The following is a 23,951-nucleotide window of genomic DNA, read 5'->3' as shown; positions in this document are numbered from 1 at the left end:
TTGTAAGTGCTCCAGGTTCCCTTTGCTATTGAATGATTGAGAATTATGGCTAGGCTGGTTTTCATTCCTAGAGGTAGGTTTAGGTGGTTCAGTTCAGCGCTCGAGAAAAGCCCAGCTTTGCTGTATTTGAAGCCCTGTACTTCCTTGAGAACAATTCCTGAAATAGGAATGTTTGTTATTCTAGAGCTCCACTAGAACTCTGAGTCCATAAAGATAGTTCTTGGTTTCAAGTTAACTCTTGTGTTCACTTAGATAATTCCAGAGTTACGATGTAACTCAGTTCGCTGAAATAAATCCTGAGTTCCAATATAACTCTGAGTTCACTGAGATATTTCCAGAGTTCCCCTATAACTCTTGGGAGTGGAGATGAGATTCAGAGTTCCAATATAACTCCGAGTTCACTGATATAGTTCCAGAGTTCCAATATAACTTTGGGTGAGGTGATTAAATTTTGAGTTCCAATATAACTCAAAAAACATTGACGGAGTTCCAAAGTTCCAATATAACTTTGGGTTCCATAAAAAGAGCTCAGGGTTCCATTATAACTCTGAGCCAAAGAAGAAACAGAGTTCCATTATAACTCTGAGTTCCACATTATAAAAAGCTGAGAAATAGTAAACTGAACAGAGTTCCGAATAGAAGTAGTAATGTAGAGGGAGAAAAGTTTAATATTAAATAAGAAAGAAAAAAAAAAGGTTAAAAAAAAAAAAAAACCTTAAAAGAAAGGAAACAGAGTTCCAGTACAACTTTGTGAGCACCAAAAAGATAGAGTTCCAGTATAACTCTGAGTATAACAAAATAAACTCTGAGAAACAATACTTTAAACAGGTTTCGCATAAAAGTAGCAATATAGAGGGAAAAATAATTAGATTTTAAAAAGAAGAAAGAATTAATTAAAATATAAAGATAGAAAAAAGACTAGGAGTGGGAGAGGGAATTCAAGTTAGAGAGAGCATAAAAACCTAGCCATGACAAGTTATAACTAAGATATTAACATTAAAGGGACCAAAAAGAAAGAAAAGGAGACGCCCAAAAAAAAAACCAAACTAGAGGAGGGAAAAAATGGGGGGGAAGGGGAACCAATAGGTAGCAAAAACCCCCTATAAACCCCAGTCCTAGGAGGTACCAAATAAAAGAGGGAAAGAGGCCTAAGAAAAAAGGGGGGGGGACAACTGGACTTACCCTGAGGAGGAGGGGAGGAGGAACGAGGAGCAGGCCAAAGCGTAGGAGGGGGGGTTGCATCTAGACCCCTAGCCCCTTCCTCATCTAACGAAAGCCATCTTGTTAGGAGGTGATCTCCAGTTCTTACAGATTCAGGCAGAACTCCGGTCCTCATGATGGAGGCAATTTTAGAGGAGAGGTCCTTGGTAGAGAGGTTCTCGTTCACAGGTAGGGACGGGGAGGACGGGATCAGCAGGGGGAATAAGGGGCAGCCATACTTGATTTTCTTAGACGCAGTAAGGGGAAACAGAGGGATTTGACAATCATAGATTAAAATCCCCGGCCATTTAGGGTTGGAGTAGAGAGCATGGGAACGCAGGTCTTCAATGGAGCAAGGGAAAATGAGGATATAGACTCTTATCCAGTTAGTAGTAGAGGGGTATGCAAAAGCCCGAAGGCAGAAATCGCCCAGGTTGGCTTTCTCAAGATCTTCTTCCGAGGGGGGGGTGGCGATTCTAGCATCATTAAATTGAAAGGAGTGGGCGAGGGCAATATCTTCAATATAGTCGCTAGCTAGGGAGTTAGGGAAAGAAAACATTTCCGCGGTAGAGAGAGGTAGGGAGAGGGAGATATATTCTGCTGCGTCTGGCCAAATCTTTTTGGCCGGGACAACATAAGGGGATTCTAGAAGGTCTCCCATAAGGAAAAAAGATCCTCTGGAGACGGAAGAGTTATCCGAGCCTAGCCAAAGGGCTATACCTCCTATCACTTTCCCATTCCAACCAAAGGAGGTTAGAGTAGGTTTAGCTGCCGGGCCTAGCCCGTTAGTTACGAGGGAGGTGAGGATGTTATTAGGGATAGGGTCGGAGCCTGAGAAAACTTGACCTCCAATAAGTCTTTGTTTAGACTTTCTCATAATGCTGAAAAAGAGAAAAGAGTAAGGGTATTAATCAAAAAATTTAGTAAAATCTTGTTTAAGAAAATATTCAAAAATAAAAGCAGGTTCCGATAGCACATAACCGTTTGCAAGCTTCTCATTGAGAAAAGGTTTAAGAAAAAGTAATATATAGATAATTAAAAATAAAAAAGCTCTAATACTAAGAACTAATTAAATAAGATATAAGAAAAAAGTAAGTGGTAAATCGAGATACAGTATAAAGTTCCACGTGAAATTAAGAAAGTTCTGGAAAAAACCAGAACCCGGAATTATTGTAAAATAAATTGTGTAAAACATATGTGTTACACCAACAGAATCAGAAGGTAGACTGAAGATACTACCTGAGAACCGGCCCAACTAGGGCCGCAGTACGCAACAGCTGACAGTACACCTGCTCTGTACCGGGCCGGGGAAGCGTACAACAGCTCTAACCCCCCTACACCCAGGGGCACCGGGGGCCTAGAATAAGATTTTTATTTTATATAAAAATATATCCCCCTGTAGTAAGTGCTAAAGATTGTCAAAGAATGTTCAGAATGGGATTAAAATAATGTTAACTTCATATTTATGAAAACGCCAGGAAAATCTTGATTTTTAGAACCTACTAGGCAGATTAAATAGCATGCCCGTCGTCCAACATTAAGTACACCAGAATTATTTTATTTTTCAATTGTTGTGTCCTATTTTTGTTATTGAATTTTGTTTAGAAACAATTCCACTCTGAGGTCTGGAGAATTCAGTCTCAGTAAATCAGGTAAAAACTAATTATGTTTAAAATAAACTTCTCATACACTTTTATATGATAAAAACAGTACCTTGCTTTTGGGTGTCCTCTAAAAAGTGTTTTTGAATTTTGAATTTATTTTTTATTTTTTATTGTCCAGGAACCTACAACTGTGATGCTCCTTTAATCCTGGTCAAATCCATCTTCAAGGAAACCAGATATTATCAGAATTTATTTTTCACTTTTTTGTGTCTACTTCATTTTTTTGTTGGTGTTTCTGCACTTTTTTCGTGTCTACTTTACCTTTGTTTGTGTCTACCTAACTTTTTTTGTGTCTACCTAACTTTTTTTCTGTCTACGTTACCTTTTTTGTTTCTATGTAACCTTTTTTGTGTCTACCTAACCTTTTTTTGTTTCTACCTAACCTTTTTTGTGTCTACTTCACCTTATTTGTGTCTACTTCACCTTATTTGTGTCTACTTCACCTTATTTGTGTCTTCTTCACCTTATTTGTGTCTAATTCACCTTATTTGTGTCAACTTCACCTTATTTGTGTCTAATTCACCTTATTTGTGTCTACTTCACCTTATTTGTATCTTGTATTTATTGAGCTTTTCTAGTTTTAAAAAGAAAATTTTATTTATGATTATTATTAGTTTTGACAATTTGAAAAACTGGATGAATCTTAAATCATTAACTCAAAACTTTCCTTTGATACTTTTTTACATTTTTTTCTTTGTATAATTGTCAATTTTCTGGTATTGGATTAGGCGATGAAACGACTGGAACCCAATCCTGATTTTGTAGTCTGGACCGGAGATAACGGACCACATGTGGAGTAAGTTTTTAATCAAACTCATCATGTCTTAAACATCAGTCAAAAAATGTCATGCTTAAATAAAATGTAGATTTAAATTCACGAGACTTTCCATGTATATCATGGCTGGTCCGACTGATCATTTTCAATTTTGGTTCTCTGTAAAAGGGACATTTTGATTTATGCAAAAGAAGACAGATGGAAATTTCAGAATTCCACAGTTTTCCCGATTAAAAAACGACAATATTATTCATCATTGTGTGTAGCTCAAATAAAGATTTAAGGGTACTGAAGGGAATTGAATTGTACTTACTACTTCCCCTCGCTTGAAATAAGTAACAGTCCCTTAATTTATGTTTTTGTTTTGAACAATGTTGAGGTCTCAGCCCTGACTTCCACGGAATGATGGTTGATTGTTTGTTTGTTTGACAACATTTTGCAACGATAAAAGCATTTTCTTAATTTCTTCTTTTTGTTCAGTGACCCGTCTCCTAACTATCCGTATATAACAAACGTGACAAGTTTTGTTTTCTCTGAACTGAAAAGAATGTTTGGAGATATTCCTGTCATCCCTGCTCTAGGAAATTATTCAATAATAACAATTTAAAAAATTTAAATACAGTGGTCGGCAATCATAGCAATACAATGAAGACGACTTTTCTAATTATGTTTGTATCTATAAACTTTTTTTCAAATTACAAGTGAACTAAAGAAAGCTGCTAAATGACAGCTTCTTTTGTTTCCATGTTTATGTGTATTTAAGCTGTTTTAACGCTTAGAAGATAAAGATAAATCAAAAGACGTCTTCATTGTATTGATAAAGACGAGGATTCACGATCAAAATTATTTGAAAACTATGAAAATGAATTTTAATGTTTTTATTCAGACTTAATTATTAACTTTTCAAGAAAAATTACATGTTTTGTTGTTGATACTCTTGTGAACCAAATCTCAAACTTTTAATGGTAGAGATTGCCAAAAGGATGCTTCGTTTAATCTTTCAATTGGTGGATAGCAAGTTTAACTCAGCAAACTAGACTTAAGTAACATAGCTCAGTCTATTCAAAAGTTACCATCTCCGTTTTAAAATAAATCTATTGTTGAAAAATATTAATCCAGGGAATCATGATTCATACCCAGCTGATTCCTACAATCAAGATTCTGATCAATATAATCTTTATTATGATCAAGGAGGGTTCAAGGATCATGTAGGTAAGATACTGATCAATATAATCTTTATTATGATCAAGGAGGGTTCAAGGATCATGTAGGTAAGATACTGATCAATATAATCTTTATTATGATCAAGGAGGATTCAAGGATCATGTAGGTAAGATACTAATCTTTATTATGATCAAGGAGGGTTCAGGGATCATTTAGGTAAGATACTGATCAATATAATCTTTATTATGATCAAGGAGGGTTCAAGGATCATGATGGTAAGATACTGATCAATACAGTCTTTATTATGATCAATCGGTTATCTCAGTTTTATTCATTTTGATCTTGTGAATCTGAGACCGGATTTAATGAATTTTTGCCAGGTCTAGAGACAATTCAACTACGTATCTTGAATTAGTGTTTAAAGATTTGTTTATCTTCTACAGATGTAAATTCCACTGCTGCACCACATTAAAGTATTTGAATCGGCAGATGGCAATTCATCGACCTAACTCAAAATCATTAATTTCGGTCCATGATTATATTTTATTTTATCTAATATTATGATTTTTTAGGAGGGGGTGCGAGCAAAGATACTTTCCTAAAATGTGGATACTATACAAAGACAATCAATGTTATGGTAATTTAAACTATTCTTCAAAATACACGTAGAGTAATTAAAACATAATAATTGCAGGGAAACTTTTATTAAAAGGGTTGGGAAGTTAAGTGCTGAGAAAACTGCTATCTTAATCGAAATATTGGTTTAACTGCTTGTTCTGTGTCTTCTATTTGTAAAATGTCCAAACTCTTATTGAACAAAAAAAGGAATACGACTGAACAAAAATTCTAATTGTTCATGTAAACGGAAGTAGAGAAAGGGAAGTCTATCTAATGGTCAATGAACCCCTTTTGTGCATGATTTGATGTGATCTGTTCAAAAAAAGAAGATTCATAATGTTACTGTTGATATTTCAAAATATTTTAATTAGAATATTTTCTCTGAAATGAATGAATGATTGAAAGGATAAATGAATAAATGAATGAATGAATGAAAGGATGAATGAATGAATGAATGAATGAATGAATGAATGAATGATTGAATGAATGAATGAATGAATGAATAGGATGATTGAAAGGATGAATGAATGAATGAATGAATGAATGAAAGGATGAATGAATGAATAAATGAATGAATGATGAATGAATGAATGAATGAATGAAATGATGAATGAAATGATGAATGAAATGATGAATGAAATGATGAATGAAATGATGAATTAATTTATTAATTAATTAAAGGATGAATGAATGAATGAATGAATGAATGAATGAATGAATGAATGAATGAATGAATGAATGAATGAATGAATGAATGAATGAATGAAAGGATGAAAGGATGAAAGGATGAAAGGATGAATGAATGAATGAATGAATGAATGAATGAATGAATGAATGAATGAAATGATGAATGAAATGATGAATGAAATGATGAATGAAATGATGAATGAAATGATGAATTAATTTATTAATTAATTAAAGGATGAATTAAAGGAAGGATGAATGAATATTAAGGAATTGATTGATTGATTGATTGATTGATTGATTGATTGATTGATTGATTGATTGATTGATTGATTGATTGATTGATTAGGAAAATGCGCTGAAGTTTATAGTTCTGAACACTAATCTCTACTACAACAACATAGTCAACTTCACAGGAAACTTTTTCAACAATTACTTCAATAAATCTCGATATATGTAGAGAAACAAATTATTTATTTATTTAAGAGAACAAGAAGAAAGCTAAATGAATAGATTTTGCTGTCATCAAACCCACAGATTAAAGAGGATTTAGATTATTTCCAATTCAATTTTAAAATCTCGACTTTTTCTAGTTGCGAGAGTGAACCCCTTTAAGGACATGAAGTATAGTCTATGCTATATTTCAGACTCTATTATCAGCTCTCCACGCTATCTAAACAACTAAATTCTACATATTTCTCTTCATCCTTTGAGAAATGTGCAGAATTGAAAGCTTGTGCGGGTTAACTGTTTTTGATAAGGATTTTATCTTCGAAATCAAGGGGGAGGGGTGGGTGTATCAAGGGGGAGGGGTGGGAGCATAATAAAATCAATTAAAACATGTTTTTGATAAATTAGTGTGTACACATATTTTACTTGGTTTTCTAAACTCTATTGAGAATTGTTGGATTTGTAGATTCTGACCCCTGTGATCAAATATCTTGGTTAAACCAAACTCTGACAGATACCCTGGAGAATGAGAAGGAAAAATATTCAAAAAAAAATGTGAAATTTGTCTTAAAGCTTTTTTTTGTTTAATGTTGAAAATTCAAAAAATACAATTTTAACACTTATAATAACAATGTGTTATGTAATTTAATTCCAAGTTGAAAGATATCCTGTACAAATTGAATATTTTGTGGGTGTACAGGTGTACATAGTAGCTCATGTACCGCCTGGTGTGTACGAAAGAACTCCGAATATTAATTTCTTCAATACTCCAAAAGATGGGATTGGAGAGCAGATAGGTTGGTTCAAATTCAATATAAATATATTTTGTATTTTTATATGTTAGGTATATATCCATATTCTATATCTATGAATGAATGTCACACGTATGTGCGTCATACTACTCCTCAATAGCGTGCTAAAGGGACTGTAAGCGTAATTTCAAGTGACACATAATGCAATTTAGGTTTTAAATTAGTTATTTCTGATAATTCATCTTACGTTTTCCTGCAGATGTTTCAGGAGAAATGCACAAGTCACTTCAGTAGAAATACCCACATTTGAAAAAAATCCGTTTTCTTTAATTAGAAACATTGATATCTAATTCATTCTTCAGCAGACAAAACCTTCAAAACCTTTAAGGGTACCGTTGTGAATCGGGTAATGTCATCTTTACATGGAGGGTAGCTTGAAATTACACTTACAGTTCCTTGAAGTGCGTTTACAATGTGCGTTCTTATCATATTAGAGCATCCTTATTAGTTCTACTTCATTAGTTCTACATTATCAATATGTCCAATGTCCGCATAACTACATTAGAGCATCCTTATTAGTTCTACTTCATTAGTTCTACATTATCAATATGTCCAATGTCCGCATAACTACATTAGAGCATCCTTATTAGTTCTACTTCATTAGTTCTACATTATCAATATGTCCAATGTCCGCATAACTACATATTCTGTCTAAGTCGAATTCATTGTAATAGGTTTTTAGGGCGCTTCGTGTCCATCTTCTGTTTAAAACTTTAAATTTTGGCTCTCTCTGTGAGCATTTTATATTTTTACAAAATAAAAATAACAAAAAAGTTCGCGAATTTCACGAGTAAAGTATAAATAATAAATATAAATTTTAAACTAAAACGTAAAATATAAAGTCGTGAAATTATTTGTTATTAAATCTCATGTATTATTTCGGTTTATAAATTTTTGTACAATTTTAGAGAAAAGGTATGTCAGTCTGGTTGTACAGCCGGGAGTACATGAGAAGATACAAGCTCATATTTATGGTCATGTACACACGGACTCTTTCAGGTGAGAATGATATGTCGGCAGTAAAATATCTTTATAAAATGTGAAGTCAAAAACTGAAATATATATATATAAATACCTGTTTTGGGCCACACACCGCCCTTTTCTACGCCCCTGATGAAGACAAAAATAATTTGAAAATGTTTCCTGTCCCTGGATAAGAATTATGTCCCCCTATTATTACAAGTTTCCTGTCCCTGGATTAGAACTATGTCCCTCTATTATTACAAGTTTCCTGTCCCTGTATTAGCATTATGTCCCTCTATTATTACAAGTTTCCTGTCCCTGGATTAGAATTATGTCCCTCTATTATTACAAGTTTCTTGTCCCTGGATTAGAACTATGTCCCTCTATTATTACAAGTTTCCTGTCCCTGTATTAGCATTATGTCCCTCTATTATTACAAGTTTCCTGTCCCTGGATTAGAATTATGTCCCTCTATTATTACAAGTTTCTTGTCCCTGTATTAGCATTATGCCCCTCTATTATTACAAGTTTCCTGTCCCTGGATTAGAATTATGTCCCTGGATTATTACAAGAGTTATTACATTCTCTAGGAGACTATATAGGTCCTTTGCTAGTTAATAATTTATATTTGTCAGACTGGGAATATTTCCGGTTTTCAAAAAAAATTTCATCTTTTAGAGCGCTTCAGCTTTATTTTCTTATTACAATTTTAGTTTTTAAATGTTGCGCTTTGACCCGCCACTATTTATTCGTTCATCATAAGACTAAAATTCGCTGATTTTTCTGTCTTATTGAGGAACTTCCACAAAAAAATCAACATCTATTTTTGGCAACATTTTAATTTTGACAAACTCCTTCCCTGTGGTCAATTGAGTTATCACAAAATATTGGGCCCGGTGGGTTCAGCCGTTTTGACTCCAAAGAAGCCAATAACAGGCAATATTTATAGATAGATTATCCCTGATCAGAGCTGGGAACTTTTGATTTGGATACTCACAATCACAGATCTCTATATCCACTGTGGGCACTTATGATTTCATATCAGTTATTCCTCCAGAGTACAACTACCATGCCGGGGGGCATCGTATAAAGATTAAAATAATCTGCAGATTAACAAAAGATTGAGATCAAGCATTGGTTTTGATATCCACGATACCAGAGTTCCCATCTCAGATCTAGGAAATAAATTAGAATTTTGTTTCTCCAGATTGTTCGTGAGTCGGAGTGGAGATGATGATGTGCGAGGTGTTGGATATCTAGGTTCAAGTGGAACTCCGCTCCTTTACGATCATAATAAACCAATCGGAGTCAACCCAGGCCTTCGTCTTTTCTACTTAAATGTAAGTACTTAAAGTAGCAGAGTACGTTCCTTGTACGAACAAAGGCCGTCCTAATGACATACGTTTGGGGGGTGGGGGATAGCTCGGCCGCTAATGTGGAAGATATTGTCGATTTTCGAGGTTTAAATGATAGGCTAGAATGAAACCAAATGATAGACTAGAATGAAACTAAATGATAGATTAGAATGAAACTAAATGATAGACTAGAATGAAACTAAATGATACACTAGAATGAAACTAAATGATAGACTAGCATAAAACTAAATGATAGACTAGAATGAAACTAAAATTGTAACTTTTTGCCGAGAAACTTTTAACGGAAAGAAGCTAAAAACTTTACTTACATTTTTAATTTTTTATAATATTCATGATATGTGCTTCTAATACTTTTTTTAATATTTTTAAATGGAAAGGAAATGAAAACATTACTTACAATTCTAATTTTTTTATAACATTCTTGATATGTGCTTTAATACTTTTTTATATTTTTAAATATATAATAAAATAGATGCTTTTGCGAAGATATTTTTGACTTTGTCTATTCCTGAGGCCATCAACTATTAGGGTTAAATGGGGGGAAAATACACGCCACAAAAAGGACAAAAAAAACATTTTTTATGTTTGAATCAATTTTTTTCTTCTAATACTATTTTTCTCTCTTTAGTCTTTATATATTTATTTATAATAATGACTTTCCTAGCTTAGCTTTCTATTGTAAAAAATTTAAATGCAAGAAGATTTAATTTTTTAAATATCTCATTTGTTTAGGATGGTGGTGGTTTACAGGATTACTCTCAGTTTGGATTAGACCTGGAGAAGTTTAACCTGGCGGACCAGGATAAAAAGTAATTCGTTTTTATTATTTCCTATATTACTTGAAAGACTTTTCTCCTCTCCTTTTTGTAAAGTAAATACCGAAAAAAGTTTTATAAAAAATCTTTTGTTTAAGGTCTCGTCGTAAAGATCTGGATAACCCTACAATCCTGGACACTGACCTGATTAACCCTACAACCCCTGGACCGGACAGTATTGCCCTTGTAACCCAGAAACGGGAAAAAAGAGACTCTCCACGAAAAAAACGAACACTGAACCGAAGGAGACGGGATTCTCCCGCATTCCTAGACGGTTTACCGCCTTCAGATACAGAAAAGTAAGTTTTCCTAACTTATGATTTAGGAAAAAGTTTCAAGGTTTATTAATACCAAACTTTTTTTTTGATCGGGCATGAGTTTGAAGGAATAATTTAGAATCTTTTATCTAGAAAGAAACTTATTACTCTTCTTTTATACCTTTGCATCCTGAGGGTGGAATTAATAGATTTGCAATTATAGTTGAACTATATAACTAGATACGGATAGCTGATCTAGGTACGGATAGCTGAACTAGGTACGGATAGATGAACTAGGTACGGATAGCTGAACTAGATACGGATAGCTGATCTAGGTACTGATAGCTGAACTAGGTACGGATACCTGAACTAGGTACGGATAGCTGGACTAGGTATGGATAATTGAACTAGAATGTGCAAGAGTGTTCTAAAGAATTAGTTGAACTAGCAATACCTAGTTTAACTGGTTCTTGCTGTTCATACAGTCCAATCTCTGGTGTCGTCTACCTTTTATATTTCAAACTAATAAGTCTACTAGATGAAACAATCAAAGTTTAAACTCCGTCAGGTTGCAAAGATTTAGGAATAAGAAACTTAGAGTTTGAGTTTAGTGATCAGTTCCTATATTAGTTTTCTTAAAGGGACAGTCAGCGTATTTATTAGTTTTATCTTCATTTAAAGGATGTAATTATCTCATTTGTATTATTGTCTAGTGAAGGAATGGTGGGACCTCTCTCTGATATTCTGCTGAGTAAAAGTCCTCAACAGTTCGAGCAGGCAGCCAGCCTACTTCAGGATAGGTAACTTATTAACATAAAGGGACTGTAGAGCAGCCAGCCTACTTCAGGATAGGTAACTTACAATAAAGGGACTGTAGAGCAGCCAGCCTACTTCAGGATGGGTAACTTATTTACATAGAGTGACTGTAGGCAGCCAGCCTACTTCAGGATACGTAACTTAACATAAATGGACTGTAGGGCAGCCAGCCTACTTCAGGATAGGTAACTTATTATCATAAAGGGACTGTAGGCAGCCAGCCTACTTCAGGAGAGGTAACTTAACATAAAGGGTCTGTAGGGCAGCCAGCCTACTTCAGGATAGGTAACTTATTAACATAAAGGGACTGTAGGGCAGCCAGCCTACTTCAGGATAGGTAACTTAAGGGCAGCCAGCCTACTTCAGGATAGGTAACATAACATACAGGGACTGTAGAGCAGCCAGCGTACTTCAGGATAGGTAACTTACCATAAAGGGACTGTAGAGCAGCCAGCCTACTTCAGGATGGGTAACTTATTTACATAAAGTGACTGTAGGCAGCCAGACTACTTCAGGATAGGTAACTTAACATAAATGGACTGTAGGGCAGCCAGCCTACTTCAGGATAGGTAACTTATTAACATAAAGGGACTGTAGGCAGCCAGCCTACTTCAGGATAGGTAACTTAACATAAAGGGTCTGTAGGGCAGACAGCCTACTTCAGGATAGGTAACTTATTAACATAAAGGGACTGTAGGGCAGCCAGCCTACTTCAGGATAGGTAACTTAGCATAAAGGGACTGTAGAGCAGCCAGCCTACTTCAGGATAGGTAACTTAAAAAGGGACGGTAGAGCAGCCAGCCTACTTCAGGATAGGTAACTTATTTACATAAAGTGACTGTAGGCAGCCAGCCTACTTAAGGATAGGTAACTAAAGGGACTGTAGGGCAGCCAGGCTACTTAAGGATAGGTAACTTAACATAAAGGGACTGTAGAGCAGCCAGCCTACTTCAGGATAGGTAACTTAACATAAAGGGACTGTAGGGCAGCCAGCCTACTTCAGGATAGGTAACATAACATACAGGGACTGTAGAGCAGCCAGCGTACTTCAGGATAGGTAACTTACCATAAAGGGACTGTAGGGCAGCCAGCCTACTTCAGGATAGGTAACTTACCATAAAGGGACCGTAGAGCAGCCAGCCTACTTCAGGATAGGTAACTTACAATAAAGGGACTGTAGAGCAGCCAGCCTACATCAGGATAGGTAACTTATTAACATAAAGGGACTGTAGGGCAGCCAGCCTACTTCAGGATAGGTAACTTATTTACATAAAGTGACTGTAGGCAGCCAGACTACTTTAGGCTAGGTAACAATGGGGCCCTTTAAACATTCGTGTTGGCAAACGTGACGTTTCCATTTTTTCTGTCCGAAAATTGTTGTTTCTTTTTTAAATTGAATTTTCAAAATTCATCATGGTTTAGAATTGTTAAACTACGATACATTCCTCATTATTACTCAGATTAAAGTGAACCGATGTGGATTGGAAATCTAATTCTATGATTTGGGGGTTGTTTAAATTTACGTGGGCAGTTTGTACAATTTCAAATGATTGGTATTTTTTCAGCAGCACAAAGGCTAGCCTAGTGGAGCCCACTACTTCCAAAAATCTTCTGGGCTATCCCGGAGAAAACCCAAAAACATCCAATAATACCACCTCTGACGCAAAATCAAAAAAGCTTGGATATAACGGTGAAAACCCAACACCCGGAGACGTTACTCCATCCAAGAATACCACATCTGAAGCAAAATCAAAAAAGCTTGGATTTAATGGAGAAAACCCAACACCCAGAGACGTTGTATTGTCCAAAAATACCACCTCTGACGCAAAATCAAAAAAGCCTGGATATATCGGAGAAAACCCAACACCCGAAGACGTTACTTCATCCAAAAATACCACCTCTGACGCAAAATCACGGTTACCTGGAGACCTTGGTGAAAATTCAACGACTGATGCTAAACAAATAAATATCACCACTTCTACACCAGACGCAAATAACGCAATTGCTGAAGCAGGTAATGCTACAATAGACGGAAATACTGCAACAGCTGACGCAGATGCAGCACTAGTAGACGCAATGTCAGCTGAATTTATTCTGCTCTACAACGCTACTGACGCTTTTAATATCAAGGACTTATCTGCTTCTGAAATGGCAAAGGTAAATTTTTTTTTAATTACAGGAAAAATTATCACAATTAAACACCTTAACCTAAAACCTTAACTGTTTAACCGGTCTAGGGCTACCAGAATATGTTGGAGAATAGGAGTATGTTTAACCAGTATTACCTGCACAACACTGTAGATCATCTAATAGGAGATGGAGTTTGTGATGAAGTCTGCTTCAGGGAATATTCTATCTATCTATCAGTGTATTTGCACACCCTGTCCAGTAGTTCACTGTTAATATTCAGATTTAATAAGAACTAGCTGAAGTGCCCGGCGTTGTCAAGGTTACTTATAGGTACTTCCACCGTTTACCCGCGTATTGTCTGAAATCACGATGTTGCCCGTGTAATAAAAAAATGTCACCGTCTGGGTACCCAGGGGTTTCTTTAAAAAATTCAGACGTTTTGCCAGCTATATCGAACATGAACGAACGAAGAGCTTTTATTAGAGGAGATAGAGGATGATCTCTTTGCTGAAGAAAATGATAACTTTTCTCATATTCTAATTTTCTAATCCCTATATCGTTGCAACTTTAAAACTACTTAAAATATTACTATTAGATCAAGCAGAACTCTTAGTTTGAATTATAAAAGGCCTCGACGAGGTTGCAAAGATATTTGATTCGAAAATTTTTATTTTGACGAGAGTTCTTTCTTGATTTATTTTTTCAAGAAGTCGTGATATTTATCAGTTTGTTGTCGTCGTTATTCGTAGTTGGTAACGGCATTAAAATCTTTGATAGAATATAATATCATTCAGGGGTCATATGTGTTCCATCAAATTTCAAGTTTTTGAAGACGTCAAAACGTAAGTTTTTCATTAAGAAAATATATACCAAAGATTTTTATTTACTTTTATTTTCTTGAAGGTGTTTGAATTCTACTAGTGAGAGTATACTAAATATTGGTTTTTCAATTCCCTCTCTTGAACCTGTATCCACTACACCATCTACCACCACTGCGTCCTCAGCACCTGACTCTTCTCCACCTTATGCTTTTATAGCCTCCACTACTTCTTCGACAACCTCCACCTCTTCAACAACAACCTCCACTGCTACTTCGGAGGATACAACGATTTATGAAGAAGCCTCCGACAAATTTCTAGATAATGGAGATGTACTCTCCGAACCTGTTGATGTAAGTTAAACGTTTAATATTTTAAAAGAGCACAGGAGGTACCAGAGTTAAAAACTTTTAAATACGGATAAAATAGTTCGACTTATTGTTTCTCAACCGTTTGATAAATGAATTCTCAGGATTTGATTAAAGTTAACTCAAAGATTAATTAGAATATATAAAGCATAAGAGTAAGACAAAAGACATATTTAGGCTGCTTCTTCGAAATTAGTCACGAGATAGGTATTTAAGTTATTGTCTGTCCCTACTTCTAGTGTAGCCCAGGGATAAACGGCTACATCATAAGCAGTCCACCAGCTTCATTATGTACTCATAACGCTAGGCGGCCTTTTTTTAATTGGATATTTATTCTTCCTCAGTTTTCTCCTCCTAATCTGTCCTTGCTTAGTTGTACTTAGAAATTTTGATGTTTACCTATTAATCTAAACTGTCTGTATTAGTCAATATTTATTGAAACCTTTTATTGTCTTCATTTCCTGATATTATTGATTAATAAATTCAAATAATATTTTGGAGCCTTCTCACTTCCGAACTTCAGTCTCAAAATGACTTTACTAAATCAAGACTAAAGGAGAAAAAAATTTGTAAGAATAAAAATAATCAAGTTTTGTTTAGCCTGGGTTTGGTCGTGTGTCCTCTAAGGTTGCTGGTGTATTCCTGGGTGTATCTGGATCCATTATTCTTCTACTCATCCTTGGCTTCGCATACAGGAAATATAGAAACAACAGGTAGGGATGTGCTTTTTGTTAAGTTGTTTTTGGGTTGTTTTTTGACTATATTTTCTGTTAGGGTCAAAACTTGCCATATTTGAAGAAGTTTAATCAAAAAAATTATTCTAAACATTTGGTTTCTTAAATTATGTCAAATTTTTACTTTGGCTTCGCGTTCTCCTACAGGAAATATAGAAAATGGCAGACTTCAATTATCTTTTAGTGCTCAGAACTTTTGAATTGACAGGATGAGTTGATCTTGATAAATTGATATCCGCCAAAATTTTACAAATGCGATTTAATCCCCACTTTTGAGAGTTAAGCTCAGAACTTTTGATTTATGGAGCTAATTGAACTCATTTTATTAAGTTGCCCTTGTTTGGAATTAATGAATGTCGCCAAGTAGTTGAGCTACAGAGGTACACACTGAAAAGACGACCTGAAAGCATTAAAATAAGACGATCTCAAGGTTAAATTAAACATTCTGTCTCCAATCAACGAATAAAGTCCTTTAATTAGTCGTCTTCAAAATCCGTACAGTCGTCTGTAAATTTCATCTTTTGTGGGTAACCCTGAAGGTACCGGGAGCTGGAGTAAGTTTTAAAAGTAGGTCAAACTGCCAAACCTAGTTCAATCCCTGTTAATTAATCTTAAACTTTTATGCCTAATGCATTTAATATCTTTAGGCAACGAGATCAAGAGTTTCTGCTGACGGACTCAGTGTTCCGCTATGACGGCTATAGTCAACTGGACGACGATTTTTAAAGGACTTATGAAGTTTTATAAAATCTGGCTGAGTGTTAGTATCCAGTGTCAACTGTATCAAATTAACATTTTTTACAAACAAATTTATGTAACAATTTCATTAAAAACCTGGTGTGTATTTTTGGCAAAGGCACATTCCCCATTTCCCCCATTCAAAGCAAATCAACGATTATTAGGACGGAGGATGGAAAGAATTCACTGGCTGGGTTAAAGTATCAATTATGCAATTTAATGTTAACTTTGATTTTCTTTTTCCTGAAGCTTAAAAAATGATTATTTCTTTATAAACCGTCCTTATGTGAGGATTTATTTCCATCCAGCCTTGATATGACAAAATGGTCATTGGAAAATATTTATTACAAACCACTGGTGAAGCATGTTAGAAGGTTCTACAAAAGTTATTGGTTGTGTATCCAAGGGCATTACATCATAGCAGTTAGTGGTGCCCAAGATTACACCTAGGCTGAGAATAGATTAAATGATGAAAATTCCCATTTTGCTAAAGCTGAGAGTTTTGTAAGAAAATATATTTTCTTTTTCGATTTACTCTTTTTTTTTACCATTTTTTAAGCGTCATTTCAAGTGACCCTTCATACCAAAATGGCAATGCCCGATTCACAACAGTACCCTTACACAAACCTTAATCTGATAAAAATGTGGAAGACATTCGAAAAGTGTTTATTTCCGGAAGTTTCTTTTAATCAAGAAATGCACAAGTCACTTTCGCAGAGAAACTTTTTAAAGGAACAAAAACATTGATATCTAATTCATACTTAATCAGACAAAGCTTTCAATGGTGGTACCGTTGTAAATCGGGCATTGCCATCTTTGCATGGAGGGTCACTTAAATACACGCTTACAGTCCCTATTATTGAATTCCATAATTGTCATATGTTGTCTAAGTTTATGGAAGATTAAGTTCCTTGTAAAAAGCAAGAAAATTGAAGTCAAATTATTGTAAATATCTTTAATTAAAGATACTTAGTGTTTTAATGGTGATGGGTAGAAAATCGGGTGTTTTCTTTAAAAGGGTCCTAACTGCTTATCGATCATGTTTTTACAGATATTCATTCTTTGAAACTTAATCTTAAAAATTTGCAATAAAAACTTTCGGCAGTTTCCCTTCTCCAGAATAAAATATATTTATATATTTGCATTCAACTTTAAAAGAAAATTGCGTAGTATGTTTAACTTTAACTATTTGCCAACGTGTGAGTGTTCTACGTATCACATCTATTTTTGCGTTTTTCACATTTTGTTTTATATTTTTGTTGGTCAAACAAACGTTTGAATCTTGACTTAAACAGAATTTTAATTGCCTTTGAAACTTGTAACATTTAAAGCCTCACACACATGCAGTTTTAGTCTTAAATTCCAAGCTCAATTTTTAGAGAAAAATTTCAAAGCCTCTTGTCCCATTGTATTTATAATAATCTATATATATATACCAGTGTATTATTTGTAAATTATATCATACACACTACACAGCTCAACTGCTACAGATTTTTTTGGTTAGTTTTTTAAAATTCAAGGCTTTTACTTTTAAGCGGCTCCACTGACAGGAACTAGTTCAAAATGGCAATATTTTAATTTTTGTTCTAAAATGTAAAAAAAATGTAGCTAAAAGGAAAACGAACAAATATTTCATTTTGATTTAAAGAAATGGATTTTGTGGAGCCTCAAAAATCCTTGAGCGTAAACAAAATAACCAAAAAAATCTCTCATCACTTTACACAGCGCACCAGTGCTTTTGTAATTCCTGGGCTATCATTATTTGAAAATTTTATTTGCGATTGCACAATCGACTCCAATTAGGTCTGTGATAATTGACACTTAAAAATGTCTAGTATTGGCTGTATAGTGTTAATCTTGAATCAGAAATAAAAGAAATTTTATGTAATAATAATAAATTTGAGGATTATATCTCAATTACTGTAATATAGTATCACACTGTACATATATAATCATGTGAAGCATACTGTTTCAGTTTTAATAAAATATTTTCTATTCATATTCTTTTTATGTGTATTGTGTATTCATACAATTTTACAATTTAGATATTTACATCAAACTCGGTTGAGTAGTAAACCTGGGGTTTACAAATGTTCAAATGTTGATTCCAAACTTGATTGTTCTGTATTCTCTAATCTTCTGTGTTGAAGCTTGTGCCCATCTTTGTTTATAATCTTGGGGATATGGTTTAGCTCGTCCTACCCTTGGGTAATATTCATCATATCTTTCATGGTAGGAGACAAGCTTACAACAGGAATCATCTGTGTTCTTTGTATTAAACCTAAAATATGATTAGAATGGATTTCATCAGTTGAAAAAATTCAAGGTTAGACGACAAGGGTCTTTGTATTTGTAACCTTTTTGTGATAAATAATTTTATCTAAGATTCATTCTTTTTGGAGAGCACTGCATCAAGTAAATAACTTCAGTGAAATCATAAAAATGTCTTTCTTACCTAGAATAATTTCCTTTATATTATACCTGATATCATTTACAGTCTCTGGAAGTGGATTATTGATGGTTTCTGGTAAATACAGAGCTGTCATAGAACTAAGGATTCCCAGTGTTCCAAGGATAAAATTTAGCTCTTGTCCTCCTCCACTCCCAACACAATACTGAATAAATAGTTCAAGACATCCACTAGCAACCCAGGCTACAAACACAAAAAGTGATAAAGCTTGGTTTCTAATCGATGTTGGATACAGCAACATTATTGAAACATGCATTAAAGCATTTCCTCCAGCAATCGCTGCTTTCCCTAATAAGAAGAGAATTGTTCTATGTCTATCTGTGATGGAGAGAAGAATAAGACTTGATCCTGCCACAAACAAGAGGAAGCCAAGAAGAGGTCTTCGGCCCCATTTTCCCACCACCAACAAAACCAGCAGATAGGTTGGTATTTCAATAATAGAGGATACACATCTGAATTAAAGAAAATTCTTAATGTAAGGATAAAGAAACATATAGAAACTGCGGAGAGACCCATAAAGCTATAGAATAGAAAAACTATATTTTAGCATTATTACATGTATTTATGTCTATCATGTCAAAAAGCAAATGGTTTAAAAACTAGCTTTATAAACAGCGTATGCGAAACGGATCGGCGTAGACAGTAAAATATTACTGTTTTTCATGGTTCCATAAACTTAAATATAATCAGAGAAATACCGTCGTTCTGTTCTTCCACAGTTTAATGGGTCATACTGTAGTAATGAATAGCAATAATTCAAATCGACCAACATTTACATTATCACTAACTAATTATAGTTAAAGGGACTTAAGGGGGAATGGACCAAACCTCTGTAGAGGAAAAAAGTAGATGTTAGTTCACATTTTATTGAAAATATATTTCGGTCTGGGTTAACCCTCGTCACTCGTCAGTTCTTGAGAATTTTCTGTCATAAAGACTATGTGGCCCTCCGTTCAAAGATGACTATGCCTGATTTACAATGGTACCCTTGAAAGCTTTGTCTGATCAAGTATGAATCAGATAATATAGTTATCTATGTTTTTGTTCACATTAAAGGTTATTTCTTTCGTTTTCTCCTCAAAAATGACTTGCGAATTTCTTGCTTTAAAAATATAATAGAGAAATTATCAAAAGTAAGCATTTTTTGAGTCAGAAAACATTTTTGACCAGATTAAGGTTTCAGGGGTACCATTATATCGGACATTGCATGCGCTCTAATCATGGACATTTCACTTACAGATCCTTTGTGCAAATTTAAATCTGAAATAAATAAGAGCTTGTAAATTAACTCTTTTAATTCTATAAATTTAAACTGAAAAAATACTTGCCTGAAATTGAAAACATTGCCGAATAAAGGAGACCAAGAGCTGAAGATCAGTTCCATGACTGTATCGAAGCAGAAGTCGGTGTAGCAAACACCAATACTAAGGAAGAGAAAGTTGACAGTATAGTACTTCAGATAGGGGCCAAACATGTCAGTGAACGTGTACATCACACTGTGATTATGCAGATATTCAAGATCATCAGATGCATGAGGATCAGCAGCAGCTTGTGGAACAAATGCTATGCCTTGATCATCAATCTCATCCTCAGAACTCTCATCACTCTCACTAGGTTTTGGTACTTTAGTAAAGAATTTAGCTCCAGATCTCGTCAAGTTCGAAATGGCCTCTTTGTGCCTCCGTCTTATTATTTTCCAGTTTTTCTTCCCATTCAATTCTTTTTCTGGAATCTCTTCAGAGATTGAAGTCGTCCCAGATGATGTCTCAGAATAAGCCATATCTACTGGCTTGGCTTCAGTTCCCGTTTCCAACCCTTTGGCAATCTTTGTATCTTCTCGTGCAACTGCTCTCAGATTTGTTGTCAAATTTTTCAAATTCTCAATTTCTTTTATGGCCGCTATCTCTTCTACGGTAGCGTTGGTTTCCACTATCTCGTTAACTAGGAGTTTGGCTTTTCCATATTTCTTCATCATCAAAAGCCATCGTAGGGATTCAGGGACTAGATAGTAAACAAATGGAAGTATCCACAGGGTGAAGATTGTAAAATAGAGCTGGGCCTCCCGCCATCCACGATTTGTGACCGCCAAGCCAGAGATTGAGCAGATAGCATGACCGAGGGCAAAGGGTAAAGGATACAGGATTCCTACCAGATCTATGGGACCAATCCAGTAGAAAACAGAAAACCTACGACTTGACCAAATCATCTCCATGGAGTAGCAGAATGCAACGTAGTAGCAACCTGCTGGACCAGCATTCATAAAGAACCAAATCACTGAATAACTTATAAACTCGGGCATCAGGGACCCAAGAATAGAAGATACAATTGTGATTAAGACTGAGACGATTATTGCGTTTCTTCTTCCAAATCTATCAGAGATGACACCAATACCTAAAACTCCGACCCCGTTTCCGATGCATTGGATGAATTTGAGAAGTTGGAAGTAAATTTTCCTGCTGCAGATCAAATTGAACTCCGTAACAACAGTCTTCGTCAGTCCAACATAGTTATATTCGTATGTCGAGTTGGTGGTACATTGATAGAAATCTCCACCCTTTGTCACATTTTTGATCATTCTACACAGGCCGTTCTCATCAGGAATAGGTTTGTTAATACTGCAATGATCGGGAACTCGGATTACAATGACCTCTCCCAGCGGAGAGAATGACGAACTAAAATCTCGTGTCTGGAAAACTCGTTTTGTAATGTTATTATTCTGAATTATTTCCTGAAATGACGGCGTAATCTTTTGGCACTCTGAGGGATAGCAGATTGCCGCCCCTGGATTTAACTGAGTGATGTACTGTAAACTAGAGTGATAACCCATCAGAAGAGGAGGTGCCCACAAGATTAACATCAATCTTATCTGCCATGGTCCAAAGCGACCAATTATTTTGCTGGTTTCATCGCCCATTTTAATACTCTGAATGGCGCATTTTTCGGAAAACGTTTGCGCATTTTCTAAACTTAATTATTATTTTTCTTCTCTATAATACATTCTCTTCTTTTCACTTATCTTTTCTTCCTAATTAATAAAGAGATCTTTCCGTGATTCATTGATTAATTATATTTTGTCCGAATTTATTGATTTTTATAAACTTGTAAGACGCGGCAAATGCGCAGGTCTTTCGACAACACAGCAAAAGTAATTTAGTAAATTAAAAACTTTACATAGGAAATTATAATCGCTAAAGCCAATTAAACAAAATTTATTTTACCTTTTAAGTTTAGAAACAAAGCAATTTATAGACTATGCAATGGACAATGTTGAAAAAGTAGCATTTGCTGCTAGCGGGAGTTCAGGCGACAGATTTCAACAGAATGAACTTCAAAAACCCCTACAAAGCTCTAAAATGGACAAGGAGAATCAAGAGAAATTTGATAAACCTGTTTCCTTTAAAATAATAGTGCTCGGAGAGTCAGGAGTAGGTAAAAATAATAATATTACTAATCATGAAATATTAGATTTTTTAAAATTATTTATGTCGTATTCGAAAATGACACTTCAATCATGTTTTGTAATAATAACTATTAAACAATATTTGAAGAGAATTATTATTTCTTGAATCGTTTTCATTAGTTTTTCTGTTTATTAGGGAAGACCTGTTTATCGTTCCGGTTCTGCGCCGGCCGATTTCCGGTCTCCACAGAAGCGACGATAGGTCTCGACTTCCGGGAGAAGGTTTTAGAATTAGAAGGATCTAGAATTAAACTTCAATTGTGGGACACAGCGGGACAGGAGAGATTTAGGAAAGGACAACTAAATTCATTAAATCTTGGATTTTAGATAATATCATAAGTATTTCTCCAAGGCCAAGGGTGTATAATTTAAGAGTTTCCCCCCTACCCCCCTATTTTCAGGATCGGGGGGGGGAGGGGGGGATAAAAAGGTTTTTCATACGTATTACCTATAAATTTATTTATTTTGATGCTATATCGATTGGCCTGAGAGCCGATTGTACTAACGTTCAATTGGACTAAAGTCAGCTGTTAACAAACTGACTTTTAGTCTATTTGATCATTAGTACATATGAACGAAAAAAAATATTTTTTTTTCTCCAAAAATTCAGTAATAAACTTTAGCCTTTCCTAACCTCAGCGCTCGGCCCAGAAATTGTCTTAACCAAACCCACAAATATTAAGATTACGTCATGTCCTTTTTTGTCTTAAAATACTTAAAACTTGATGAGGTAATTAGAAAAATAAGTTCAATAGAACAAATATTTGTTCAAAAAGACTAAAGTCCTATTGAACGTAAGTCCAAATGAACATTAATCTTAACGAACGTTAGTCCAATCGATCATACCTTTATTTTCCTCTAAAAATCATTCATTTTTTCCCTATTCAGTCAATAAAGCCCTCAATAAATTCTGGGGGAAAATATTTTCAGGGGATTCTGAAAAATAAGCTTTTGATGTTCTAAACGACGGCCGAAGATAATGTGTTTTTTTTCGTTTGTAATCTTGGCTGTTTTCTTTTAAACTTTAACGAGTTACTTTCTATCACAACCGAATTCGGAGATTGTACAAAGATTTTTTAATAATTGGTATTTATAGAAAGAACTGAATTGTTCATAGAAAGAACTGAATTGTTCTTAAGAATCTGAAAAAGAAGGGCCCATTCCAATTTCGTAAACTGCTTCTTTTTATTTGAATTTACTGTTGATGTTTCCCAGAAAGTCGGTAACTCATCACTACTATCGTGGAGCTCAAGCCATTGTCCTTGTTTACGACGTCACGAGCAAAGCGAGTTTAATCAGCCTCGAGCACTGGTTGGTAGAGCTGGAGGACCACGGGATAGGACCCGAGGTTCCCAGGGTCCTCGTCGGCAACAAGTGTGACGAGGCCGGGACCGAGGTCAGCACGACCGATGCACAAAGATGGGCGGATGACCGCGGAATGCCGCTGTTCGAGACAAGTGCCAAAGACGATTCACAAAGTGATCACATTGAGTCAATTTTCCTCACTTTGGCGCATAAACTGAAATCCGGGAAACACCTGATCAGGTTTGAAATAATTTTAATTACAATCCTTGATTCTCGATTCAGTTTTTTAATCACACCAGGGTTGTACACCCTAGCGTTGGTTTCCACTATCTCG

The 23,951-nt window shown here is 35.1% G+C and overlaps 3 protein-coding genes across 5 annotated transcripts in view; 2 read left to right on the top strand and 1 right to left on the bottom strand.

The window, feature by feature from the left end:
* The first annotated feature begins 2,759 nt into the window (after positions 1-2,759).
* On the top strand, positions 2,760-18,381 carry LOC111698017 (serine-rich adhesin for platelets). 3 transcript variants are annotated; one of them, XR_002764448.1, is made up of 22 exons: positions 2,760-2,852; positions 2,983-3,032; positions 3,593-3,660; positions 4,120-4,220; positions 4,759-4,851; positions 5,376-5,440; positions 6,455-6,521; positions 7,022-7,089; positions 7,256-7,352; positions 8,276-8,366; positions 9,538-9,670; positions 10,439-10,515; positions 10,620-10,820; positions 11,492-11,578; positions 13,160-13,751; positions 13,832-13,938; positions 14,519-14,566; positions 14,628-14,895; positions 15,511-15,623; positions 16,292-16,481; positions 17,822-17,881; positions 18,108-18,381. XR_002764448.1 is itself a non-coding variant. In XM_023468232.1 (20 exons), the coding sequence occupies exons 3-20, from the start codon at positions 3,596-3,598 to the stop codon at positions 16,368-16,370; spliced, it is 2,352 nt and encodes a 783-aa protein (XP_023324000.1). In that variant the 5' UTR covers positions 2,760-2,852; positions 2,983-3,032; positions 3,593-3,595; the 3' UTR covers positions 16,371-16,912. The 3 variants fall into 3 exon arrangements, 2 of the variants coding, with proteins under 2 accessions (XP_023324000.1, XP_023324002.1); XM_023468232.1 differs by lacking the exons at positions 17,822-17,881; positions 18,108-18,381 and having other exon boundaries at positions 16,292-16,912; XM_023468234.1 differs by lacking the exons at positions 17,822-17,881; positions 18,108-18,381 and having other exon boundaries at positions 13,163-13,751.
* LOC111698018 (organic cation transporter protein) lies at positions 18,382-21,796 on the bottom strand. Its single transcript, XM_023468235.1, has 3 exons — positions 20,181-21,796; positions 18,864-19,304; positions 18,382-18,663 (listed from the first exon to the last, which is right to left on the bottom strand). The coding sequence occupies exons 1-3, from the start codon at positions 21,764-21,766 to the stop codon at positions 18,477-18,479; spliced, it is 2,214 nt and encodes a 737-aa protein (XP_023324003.1). The 5' UTR covers positions 21,767-21,796; the 3' UTR covers positions 18,382-18,476.
* A 180-nt stretch (positions 21,797-21,976) lies between these two features.
* The window catches only part of LOC111698020 (ras-related protein Rab-33B), a 3,947-nt gene continuing 1,972 nt past the window's right edge, over positions 21,977-23,951 (top strand). Inside the window, exons 1-3 of the mRNA XM_023468237.1 lie at positions 21,977-22,281; positions 22,449-22,602; positions 23,528-23,857. Coding sequence (XP_023324005.1) covers positions 22,110-22,281; positions 22,449-22,602; positions 23,528-23,857 — 656 coding nt within the window. The 5' untranslated portion in view covers positions 21,977-22,109. The remainder of the gene's footprint in view (positions 22,282-22,448; positions 22,603-23,527; positions 23,858-23,951) is intronic.

Source organism: Eurytemora carolleeae, unplaced genomic scaffold (genome assembly GCF_000591075.1).
Source record: "Eurytemora carolleeae unplaced genomic scaffold, Eaff_2.0 scaffold153, whole genome shotgun sequence".
In the NCBI taxonomy this organism is placed as follows: Eukaryota; Metazoa; Arthropoda; class Copepoda; order Calanoida; family Temoridae; genus Eurytemora; species Eurytemora carolleeae.
The sequence above is the reverse complement of the archived record's forward strand: the minus strand, read 5'-3'. Positions and strand labels throughout refer to the sequence as shown.

Excerpts from the sequence above, each read along its gene's own strand:
- LOC111698017 (XM_023468232.1), top strand. The coding sequence starts at position 3,596 with ATGAAACGACTGGAACCCAATCCTGATTTTGTAGTCTGGACCGGAGAT. Across the intron at positions 8,367-9,537 it reads GTACACACGGACTCTTTCAG|ATTGTTCGTGAGTCGGAGTG; the intron begins GTGAGAATGATA and ends TTGTTTCTCCAG. Across the intron at positions 10,821-11,491 it reads CCGCCTTCAGATACAGAAAA|TGAAGGAATGGTGGGACCTC; the intron begins GTAAGTTTTCCT and ends ATTATTGTCTAG.
- LOC111698018 (XM_023468235.1), bottom strand. The coding sequence starts at position 21,766 with ATGGGCGATGAAACCAGCAAAATAATTGGTCGCTTTGGACCATGGCAG. Across the intron at positions 19,305-20,180 it reads GGCAATGTTTTCAATTTCAG|ATGTGTATCCTCTATTATTG; the intron begins GCAAGTATTTTT and ends TCTTTAATTCAG. Across the intron at positions 18,664-18,863 it reads GAGACTGTAAATGATATCAG|GTTTAATACAAAGAACACAG; the intron begins GTATAATATAAA and ends ATCATATTTTAG.